Genomic DNA, 11,901 nt, shown 5'->3' with positions numbered 1-11,901 from the left:
AGCCCCCTAGAGATTTCTGTTTTGGCCAAAGATCTAGCGGAGCCCCACGTGTCCCACCCACTCCTAGTCCTAAATTTTCCTTGTTACATGCTTAAATGCTATAGTGATTAGAGCAATAGACAAATCTAGATAGATGCACATCACACTCACTCTTGTCAGTAGAATTCTCATGCTAAGGAATGACTTTAACAGTCCCCACAAGGTATGTATGTAATGTTCTACTTTAGGGTGCACACCAAGACAACTGAGCTAATAAAACTGGAAGTCAATCTTTTTTGCAGTAAAGGTTTTCTCTATAGGCGGGGCACTGAGCATAGGCACATTCTCCTCATTTATAAGCAATTCCAGAGTCATGAAAGATAGTAATAATTTCCAACATACATCCTTGCTAACCTAAGCCATTCTTTTTCAAAAATACTTGTTACAAAAATTTCATTTTAAAAGTGACTTACAAATGAGACTGGGGCTCAGATCCTCAAAACATATTTAGCTTGTATTGATTTCAATGGCAATCAGGTGCCTAAATACCACTGAGAATCTGGGCCTTAGACACTTGAAAAGGCTTCCTGAAAAAACAGTTTCCAACGTGCAAAATGAACACAAACTTTTACCATTCAGTGGGGTCTTTGTCTCAACCAGGTCCTTTCATTTCTCAGGGTGGTTATTCTGGACCACTCACTAAAGGGTATAGATACTTCACCAATATCAAGGTTTAAGGTTATTTTATGCAGTGTTATATAAATAGATTCTGTTCAAGCTCACACACTCTTAAATATGGTGAATAAAAACACTGACCGGGCAATATCCATTCATATTTCCAAACAGTAGCCAATACATGTCCAAAAGGAAGACTCCTTGGCAACTAAGCATTCTCCCAATACTCTTGTTTCAGTATTCTTGTATGTGTCCTCAGCTAAAGGGGATGACTTTTTAAGGACCTCTCTCTCCCTATCCAACTCAGCATCCCAAATGTATGTGGTAGGTCTCACTTTAGAAAACACAGTGTAATATTGTTCAATAGGATGGGGAGGTTGCTTACTGTAACTGGAGGTTCTTCGAGATGTATGGTCCCTATTTGGATTCCAAAGGCGGCGTGCATGCGCGCCATGTGCCGAAACTGTTTGTAGTAGTATCCATTGACTCTCACGTGTTTCGGCCGTGTGGTGCGTCTAAGGCTTTAAGAGGGGATGGAGGGAGGGTATTGGAATCCAAATAAGGACCACACATTTCAAAGAACCTCCAGTTACAGTAAGCAACCTCCCCTTCTTCTTCGAGTGCTGGTCTCTATATGGATTCCAGACATGGGAGACTAGAGAGCAGTGTTCAGCACGGAGGTGGGTGCGAAGACACGCAAGAAGTCACAGTCTGTAGAATGGCATGGCCAACTGCCACATCCGCTCCTGGGGCGATGGCATCATGAGTGGAAAAGATGTGGACAGAAGACCACATGGCCACCTTACAAATGTCCTGCCATGGTACATCTGCGAGGAAGGCATTAAAAAATGGGAACATCTATAGCTCTTAGGGTTTTGTAAAAAGTGCTTATTGACAGTTTGCATTTCAGTCAACTTGGGACAATGAAAATATATTATTCAATTTCATTATCTGTCTCTCATTCATTAGCACAACGCTGCAAACACTAAAAGGAGATGTTAAATCCCAAGAAAATACTGTCTTTCAAAAACAAGGCACCAAGACCTAAATTACAGACTTGAACTTGTGTTATATTTTCATATGAGAAAAAAAGGTCAACAGTAACTATATGCATTTTTGGAGGAAAGATTTCAATATATTTAAATCATGAAGGCTGTTGGCTTTGAATGGAAGGATTCAAAAAGCCAAAGCTTTCCAACCATTCAGTAAACTATCCATTCTCCCAAACTTCAGAAATTTGATCCCCTCCCCTTTCAATAAAATGAAACCTATCACACTTCCCCTACATTAGAAATGTACATTGGTATACCGACCTAACCGTTGACCTAGCTACCACCTCTCAGTGAAGTGGATTACCTATGTAGATGGGAGAACCTCTCCTGTCGGTGTAGATAACATCTATACTGAAGCACTACAGCAGGACTGCTTCAGCATTTTAAGTGAAGACATACACTAAGTTTATAGACCTTTAACTCTTCTCCCCTCCCACTCCTTACCTTGTTAGTCCCTCAAACCCCCAGGGAGGCACGCCCCAGCCTTTGGGAAATGAGGATGCAGTAAAGCAGTAATTCAAATGTTTGCTATTTGTACTAAACTATCTCTGTTCCCTTCCAGTGGCAATCCCCTTCACAACTCTCCCCACCATTTTAGGAGCAAATCTACACCCATACTCTCTGGGTCTAGCAGGGCTCTGGACACAGCAGAACAATTACAAATTGCTTCACATGCACTGGGGAGCCAAGTCTCCTGGAGACCATGCAGAAGGGTCTGCACATGTAGCATAGCTCAACATAGACTGTGTGCGCATCAGCGTGTGGGGTGGGCATGCGGAAATAGCCAGGGGGCCTGCAAATACATTCAAAAGTATCTTCTCATTCCTTTATTCCTTCTACATCTTCTCCAGTTGCTGTAGGCATTCAGTCAGGCTCTGTACTCTTGTTACTGAGATAGTTCCTGACTCCATATTGTCGCCCAGTGGGCCAGTTTACCTCTATTATATTCTCTGATTTTCATTATACTCTGCTTTATTATATTCAGCAGTAATTCAAGGAACCTAGAGGCTTGTAAACTGTAAGACACTGGCTTTAGCAGTTAGCATAAGGCTTGACGCCTACAAACTTTGGCATAGATAAACTTAGGAAACCCATAAATTTTGGAGAACAGGAAGTAGAATGTAATGGGGAATTTTGTCTATAATGACATCAGCCAACCATAGAAATACGAGCTAACACCAGCTTCTGGAAAGTTTTGGACAGAACATCCAACTGCAAGAGTGCCAGAGCAACAAATTAACATATATGATAATGACATGAAATCAAATATATTAACCTATTAAAAAAGGACACCTTAACATTGGTAAGGGGAGGAAATAGAAATAAGGAAGAGGGGGAAAACCCCTAATGAATAGACATGGTGACAGCATAACATATTATAAAAGGAGCACCCCAGAGCAGTAGGAGAGGGAGATGCAGACCTTGGGAGAGGCCAGAATGATGACCACTGGTGAAGATGAGGAAGGTGATGGTGATGAGGAAGATGATGGCTAACATTTCAGGTTGTTCTGCAAGGGATGGTGAGAGTATGGATGTTCAGATGTACTTGCTGTATTATCTCTATCTATCTTATTGAGTTAGAGTGTTTGTGACTTTGCTAAATGTATTAATAAATTTGTAAATATAAGCATTCCTATAGTGTGAATGTTGCATCTGTGCACATAATTTCCCAACTATATAATAATTTTAATAATACTGGGCCTGATCTTGGGACAAGAACCTGTCAACTCTCAAAGTGATAACTGTAAATTCTTATTCCTAATCCATAGACCAGGCTACAATATTCAACTACCTATTTTAGAGAACCCCCCCCTTCAGTTGCTTCATTAATTATGTACAAGTACCGTATGCTCCCGCTCCAATTTTTTTTTAAAGAACCAAGATAGATTGTCAGACACTCAAATATTTATAGACAATAGGTTGGAAAGCAGAGATGACCCTCAGCTAAGCTGGTCACATGTTGCTCGAAGGCCTTGTACTATTCATCCCTGATTAAACATATGCATGTTAGTTTATGAAACTATCACTCATATATTTAACTCTGCATCATTCACCCCTCCACTAGCAGATAGAAAAAAAATGCACAGGTTCTTTTTAAATTTTCTGGTAAAAGTGATGGATGGAGACACACACACACACACGTTTCACAAGTGATTCATTTGCTGGTTTGGCTGAGAGTTCAGAAAACAAACGTAGCAGCTCGCTAGATATTGTGACGTGCAATAGTGGAGACATGGGAAGGGAGATTCATTTTAATGAAGATGATGGGCGTGGGGTTCTCCTCATACATCATGTTGGCAGTGTGTGTGTGTTCAAGTTTTGCTTCTAATTGTATTTCTTTACATTTGATTCTCATTTTACTATAAAGATATTAGGAAAACTTAATGTTTTAAGCTTCATTAGTATGAATGATTCTCTTGTCTATATTTTGTGAGGAACTCTTGTTGGCAATTTCACAACTGAATATCTTTCCTTTGCCAGCAAAGAATATGAAGGATGGTCCTATGTTTACTGCTTTGTCTGCAAATCTACTAGGAAAGAAGCGTGTGTTTCATTGAATCACTTGCCAAGTTGGCAGACGCTGATGCCGAATCAGCGGAAAACCTTTTACTCCCTAGGAGCTTATGAAGGATGCACGTTTGGAAGTTACCCCAGAAAATCCACTCAAGCACTGTCTCAATACATGTTTGATGTTTTGCAGACCCAGTTCCTATGGGTGGAAAACAACCTTCACCTTTACTCAATGTTACTTTATCATGGGCAATTACTGTCTCTCAAAATAAAGATGAAAGTTTTTCTATTGCCTATGACGACATACTAGGAACAGTAACAGAAGGCAGCAATGAAACGAGCACAGCTAGCACATGGTCTTATGCTGCTCCCAAAGCCCCAGTTCAGCAAAGCACTTAAGTCTGTATTTAACTCCCCTGGAAGTCAATGGCACTACTCATATGTCTAACTTTAGGCACATGCTTAAGTATCTTGCTGAATTAGGGCCCACACCCACATCTCTGCATAGAAGCATAGGCAGTTTGGTTCCGAACCTCTCCACTGTACACTTTATATGTAAGCGTTAGGGAAAGTGAATGTGAAGTGGGCCTGAAGATAATTACTTAAAATCACTAGAAGTTTGATGGTTGAATCAGTGAACATATTAAAAATTTCTACTTTTTCTATCTAAATAATTAAAAACAAGTATAAAAACATTTTTACTAAATGAGTCATGAAAGAAAAGCACTTATCACTTGAGATGAATAACTACAAAGTATTGATACTGATAAGAATTCAGTACCCATTAATATTTAACACTATTTACCATTCATTAAATTTGTTGACTGAAATATTCAGTGAAAAATATGCGGAACAGATCGCATTACACAGCCAGCTATTAATAAGGTCCAACTTATTTTTGCTCTGTCACCATCTCCAGTCGGTGCCCAAAACATATTGGAGGGTAAAGATCACTTTTCAGTCTCAGTCTCAGCTTCACTGTCTTCACTATCACTATCTCTTCCTGGATGCTCTGGCATTTTCCGATGCTCTCCCTCTTCTTTCACCGTCTCTCCCTCTTCCTTCACTGTCTCTTCACTCTCCACTGGTGTGCTCTTGGTTTCAACTTCCACTTCTGCTTCCTGTTGAACTGTTTCACTTTCTTCAACCAGGGCGGGTGGGGGCAATAAATCCTGCTAATGTAAGAGGAGGATTATTCAACACACACAACTTCAGGTTTTATGATGACTTGTATACCAATTTCTGTTTTAGCTCTAATTGCTCACTTTAGATCTAAGACCTAAATACCTTTAATCATTTGTGCATAAAATCAGAAACACTAACCACCAAAGTCATAAATGTCTTTCTCCCTTACATTCACAAGTATTTACTGTTTCTGAACATTAGGGAACAATTAATGAAACCCCTATAGAGATATGAATGAAAATGAATTTAGCATATACTCATGTCTTACCAGTTCATGCTTCTTTCCAGATTAACTAAATCTTATAAAAGAAGGGGGAAAATTCACCCCTAGTAAATTGGGGGTAGTGGAATTCACTCAAACACCCAGGTAAGGATAAAAGGGGTAAAAAACCAAAGGTGATGTCATGGAGGGGTCTACTATAGACAACCTAAGTAGGAAGAAAAGGTGGATTACACATTTTTTAAACTAACAAAATCATCCAAAACACAGTACTTGGTGGTGATGGGGGACTTCAACTACCCAGACATCTGTTGGGGAAACAATACAGCAGAGCACAGATTATCCAGCAAGTTCTTGGAATATACCGGAGACAACTTTTTATTACAGAAGGTGGAGAAAGTGACTAGGGGAGAAGCTATTCTGGATTTGATTCTGACAAACAGGGAGGAACCGAGAATCTGAAGGTGAAAGGCAGCTCAGTGAAAGCAATCATGTAACGATAGAGTTTATGATTCTAAGGAATGGTAGGAGGCAAAACAGTAGAATACAGAAATTGGACTTCAAGAAGGCAAATGTCAAACTCAGTGAATTGGTCGGTAAGATCCCATTGGAAGCAAGTCTAAGGGAAAGAACAGTTCAAGAGAGTTAACAGTTTTTTAGAGACATTATTAAGGGCACAAGAGTAAACTATACCAATGCATAGGAAAGATAGGAACTATGGTAGGAAGCCACCCTGGCTTAAACAGGAGATCTTAAGTGACTTGAAACTCAAAAGGGTCCTCTGCAAGAAGTGGAAACTAGGTCCAATTACAAAGGATGAATATAAAAAAACAACACAAGCATGTAGGGACAAAATTAGGAAGGCCAAGGCACAAAAATAGGTTAAACTAGCTAAGGATATAAAGGGTAACAAGAAAGCATTTTACAAATATATGAGAAGCAAGAGGATGCCCAAGGACAGGGTTAGGCCCATTACTAAATGAGGAAGGAAAGACAATGACAGAAAAGGTAGTGATGGCCAAAGTCTTAAATGTATTTTTTTGCTTCAGTTTTCACCAAAAAAGTTAGCAGTAATTGGACGACTAACATAGTGAACATCATTGTAAATGGGGTAGGATCTAAGGCTAAAATAGGAAAGAACACGTTACGAATTACTTAGATGTCTTCTAGTCAGCAGGGCCTGATAAAATATATCCTAGAACACTTAAGGAACAGGCTGAGATTTCTGAGCCACTAAGTGATTATCTCTGAGAACTCGTAGAGGATGAGAGATACACCAGAGGACTGGAAAAGGGCCAGTATAGTACCTATCTATAAACAGGAGAATAAGTATTCCTGAGGGAATTGTGCACCAAACACAAACATTCTGTGCAAAATATTTTAAAATGCTGCATATTTTATTTGTCAATAAATAAATGTGGAGGCTCCAGCATGGCAGTGGGGAGCACAGCACGCTGGCTGCACGGAGGTAGGAGATCACCCTACAGCCTCCGCCAACTCCTCCCCCACCCTCGGGACATGGACTCCGCGGTGAACCTGCAGTCGACCCTGACCCGGCGTAAGGGCCTGGCCTGCCCCAGAAACACCCCAGGGACCTGGCGCTTCTGCATCAGGAGCACCAAGATAGCGAGCGGGAGGGACACAGTTCTGCATGTATGCCCAGCCCTGGCCCCCAATCCAAGTGTGGGGCAGGCAGGTTCAGCCCGGCTGAATCCAAGTGTGGAGTGGCTAAGTGTGAGGGGATCCAGGTGCGGGGTTAGAAGGTTCTGTGTGGGGCAACTGGAGTGTGGGTGGCTTGGTGGGGGGCATCCGGGGTGTGTGTGTGTGTGTGTGTGTGGTGGGGGGCAATCTGGATACACAGGAGCTCACTGGGGGTTTCTGGGTGCAGGATGAATAGAACTCTGCAGGGGGGTCCAAGTGAAGGTAGTTGGGACTCAGTGGGGGCATGTGGATGTGAGGGGGATGGTGCTCGGTGGGGGGTCTGGGTGCAGGGGGGTTCGGGGTCCCGCGGGTGGGGGTTTGAGTGGAGTGGCTCAGCGGGGGTCTGGATGCAGGGCGGTGGAGCTTGGCAGGGAGGTCTGGGTGCAGGGAAGGGTGGGGCTTGGCAGGGTGCAGTTTGGGTGTGGGGTAGTGAGGCTCATCGGGAGGGTCTGGGTATGGCGGAGTCTGGATGCAGGGGGGTTGGGTGGACAGGGGAGCAGCTTTCCATACATACAATGGCCCCTTACCCATTGCTCCTCAGCCACAGGAAACAGAAAATGGGGGGAGGAGAGGTGTGCGTAGCTTCCTGCAGCTGTGGGAGGTTCTGCCTTAGCCCTGGCCACTCCTTACAGGGGAAGAGCAAATCCCATTTCCCCCCCCAGCACAGCTGACACCAGCTGTGAAACTAGATGGAAAACCCAGGGAATCATAGACCAGTCACCTTAACTTTGGCACCCAGAAAGATAATGCAGCAAACAATCAAACTATCAATTTGTAAGCACATAGAAGAAAATAAGGTGATGGTAACAGTCAACATGGATTTCTCAAGAACAAATCATATCAAGCCAACCTAATATATTTCTTTTACAGGGCAACAAGCCTTATGTATAGTGGAAAGCAGTAGATGTCATATTTCTCTACTTTAGTAAGGCTTTTGTCTCATATGACTTTCTCATAAACAAACAAGATAAATATAGCCTAGAAGAACCTATTATAAGATGGGTGCACTACGGGTTGGAAAACTACTCAGAGAGTAGTTATCAATGGCTCTTAAATGAGCTGCAAGGGCATATCAAGTGGCTCCCACAGAGATCTGTTCTGAGTCCACTTCTATTCAGTATCTTCATAAATGACTTGCATAGATTACACTTATAAACTTTGCTGATGATACCAAGGAAGGAGGGGCTGCAAGCACTCTGGAGGACAAGGTTAGAATTCAAAATGATCTTGACAAATTGGAGATATGGTCTGAAATAAAGAGGATGAAATTCAACAATGACAAATGCAAAGTACCTCACTTAAGGAATAAAGAACTACAAAAACACAAAATGGGAAATGACTGCTTAAGAAGGAATACTGCAGAAAAGGAACTGAAAGTTATAGTGGATCAACCTAAATATGAGCCAACAATGTAATATTGTCACAAAAAAACAAAACATCATTCTGGGATGTATTAGCACATGGATCTGAAACTCAGATCACTACGAGGAACACATAAGGACTAGTACATCGGCCCAAGGGCCGCATCACTAAAACCTTTTCATACAATGATACAAAAGTATAGTCAAAAACAAAAAAAAAATGAAGAGTAATATAGTATGCTATTAAAAGTCAATGTATTAACTTTTTAAAAACTGTAATACGAAGAGGGGTTTTAATAAAATATAAACACCTGTAACTATTCCTTATGTGGTCGGTAACATTGATGATGATCTACACTAACAGTCTATCAACACAGCTGTAATGGTAGGAACTTTTTAAAGTAACTATTCATATAAAATACTTTGCCACTTTTAACAAACATTCTTCCCAACTACTCACAGCAAAGAATCATACATGCTGAACTTCATTCCTCAGATTGCTCGTCTAGTCCATGAGGCCCTGCCCCTACCCCGCTCCCTCCCTGCCCCTATTCCAACCCCTTCCCCAAATCCCTGCCCCGGCCCTGCCTCCTCTCCGCCTCCTCCCCTAAGCGCCCCTCCTGGAAAGTTCTAAGCACTGCCGAACAGCTGTTTGGTGGCAGGAAACGCTGGGAGCTAGGCAGAGGAGCGGGGACGCAGCGCACTCGGGGAGGGGAGCTTAGCAGCGCCTATGGCGGGCCACCGAAATAACTCCAGGAGCCGCATGCGGCCCGTGTGTTTGAGACCCCTGTATTAGCAGGAGTGTTGTAAGCAAGATACACTTCCACTTTACTCAGCACTGAGGCAGCCTCAACTGGACTACTGCATCTAGTTCTGGGCACCACACTTCAGGAAAGAAGTGGACAATCTGGAGAAAGTCCAGAGAAGAGCAACAAAAATTATTCGAGGCCTAGAAAACTTAACCTACGATGAAAGATTGAAAAAATTGGGTTTATTTAGTCTGCAGAAGAGAAAGCTGAGGGGGGAAGACACAATAATTCTTCAAGTACGTAAAAGGTTGTTAAAAAGGGGAAGGTGATAAATTGTTCCTCTTAACCTCTGAGGACAGGACAAGAAGTAATGGGATTAAATTGCAGCAAGGGAGATTTAGGTTAGACATTAGGAAAAACTTGCTACCTGTCTGGGTAGTTAAACATTGGAACAAATTACCTAGAACCAAATTACCTAAGTTGTGGAATCTCCATCATTGGAGGTTTTTTAAGAGCAAGTTAGACAAACACCTGTAAGGGATGGTCTAGATTATGTGCAGTCCTGCCTCAGTGTAGTGCACTGGACCTATTAAGATCCCTTTCAGTCCTGCATTTCTATGATTCTAAGGTACATCAGTGGGCTGCGCTATGCCTTCTTCCTACTCCACGTATGGCTTGAAACAGGAAGCACAGCCCCTTCACAAACCTTCGCTCAGACATTTACAACCACTGGGTATTCTTGAGATCTGATCCAGAAATCCTTTTCCAGGTCTGTCTTCAACAACTCTCTGTACCATCCTATTTGTAGCCTATATGTAGCTAGCACAATGCCCCTTCCAGGGAAACACGATCACACAGATTAAAAGGTGTGGAACGTGTTGTACAGGCTCTCCACACTTGTGTGATTTTTATCCAAAACAAAGAACTCAGAACAGTAAGTCTGAGTAGTTGATAGAGCAATCCTTAGATACCCCATATTCCATCACAGCAGTATTGTGAAGATTATTTAATATATGCAAAGTGTTTTTGTCCTCAGGTGGGAAGGTACTAAGTAAGTACAAAGCATTAAGAGCAGTAGTATGGATAACAGCACTATGGATACCTGGCAGAGAAGACTGAAGATACGATCAGCTGAAAAAGATTGCTAGTGCTGGGCACAACTCCAGGTTAAGGAGAGATGTGAATGTATGATTCAGCTACATGATGGGCACTTTCTGGTAATACTGAGAATGGTTTTAATGAACTCAAAGTTCAGACAGCTCCAAAAGAGCATTGTTTAGTTGTGTTTGCCTAAAAGGAGTTTTCCTTCACACTATAAATTATATATTTAATTACAGTGAAATCTTATCTACAATTAGCTGACATTGCTATTATGTGTTTATGACAACGATGATGAGATCTATGTAGCTGTTATTATGGCTAATTATGAAGGTAGAGAAATAATCTTATGAACTTAGAAGTTACCATATGGGTCTTTATAATGTATGGTGAATACCAATTATGGACATGTGAAAAAGATTAATTTCTCAAACTGAGATTCTTTTATCCTTACTAAAGATATGCTTCCTGTGAAGGCAGATGTAAACTGGGACTCCTATGATGCACCTGGTCCCATTTTGCCTCCCGTGTGATTACTGACATTTCTTTTTTGTAAGAATGGATTACTATAAAATCAAAAGTAACCTCTTGTACTAAAATGGATTATGGAAAACACATTACAATGCTTTCTAATATCTGCATTTCCCCCCAGTTTTTGGCTCCATTTTTTCCTGCAGGGAGAGCATGACTCATTGTCACAGTAGGAAACAACTAGTTGCACTGCTAGTGTGGCTATTAAGGAGTTAGTTTTAGATGCTAGCAATGGTACAGCAACTCCTCACTTAACGTCCTAGTCATGTGTTCTTGCAAAATGCAACTTTAAGCGAAATGATGTCAGGAGAATCCAATTTCCCCATAAGAATTAATGTAAACGGAGATGGGGGGGGTTAGGTTCCAGGAAAAAAAATTTCACCAGACAAAAGACATATACACACATGTGTGTGTATGTATGTGTATATATATACACACACACACACAGAGATATATATACACACACACACACACACACACACACAGAGAGATAAATACAGTATAAGTTTTAAGTAATTTTAAACAAACAATTTAATACTGTACTCACCAATGATGATTGTGAAGCTTGGTTGAGGCAGGGGCGTAGCGGGGTCAGGGGTTTTCCCACTTGCTAGCAGGACCACTGGGTGGGCGGAGCAAGCCCCCACGCCCCAGCCCCACTTCCCGGCAGGAACACCGGGTGGGCAGAACGGAGCAAGCCCCCGTGCCCTGACCCGGGCACCGGCAAGAACGCCGGGTGGGCGGAGCGGGGGGAGCCAAGCAGTATTATAAGGGAACATTGCAGGACTTTAAAGGAGTATGTTCTCTAATAGGTCAGCAACCTAATAACGAAACGTTAA

At 41.9% G+C, this 11,901-nt stretch overlaps 1 protein-coding gene across 5 annotated transcripts in view; it reads right to left on the bottom strand.

Annotated features, from left to right (window-relative positions):
• Nucleotides 1-287: 287 nt before the first annotated feature.
• AQR (aquarius intron-binding spliceosomal factor) overlaps nt 288-11,901 on the bottom strand; it is a 111,456-nt gene continuing 99,842 nt past the window's right edge. For 4 of the 5 annotated variants that reach the window (XM_073348891.2, XM_078853343.1, XM_073348893.2 and 1 more), the window contains one exon: nt 288-5,392. In XM_073348891.2, coding sequence (XP_073204992.2) covers nt 5,168-5,392 — 225 coding nt within the window. In that variant the 3' untranslated portion in view covers nt 288-5,167. The remainder of the gene's footprint in view (nt 5,393-11,901) is intronic. The other variant, XM_073348892.2, reaches the window with a different exon arrangement.

Source organism: Lepidochelys kempii, chromosome 6 (assembly GCF_965140285.1).
Source record: "Lepidochelys kempii isolate rLepKem1 chromosome 6, rLepKem1.hap1, whole genome shotgun sequence".
In the NCBI taxonomy this organism is placed as follows: domain Eukaryota; kingdom Metazoa; phylum Chordata; order Testudines; family Cheloniidae; genus Lepidochelys; species Lepidochelys kempii.
This window is presented reverse-complemented; position numbering and strand designations above follow the sequence as displayed.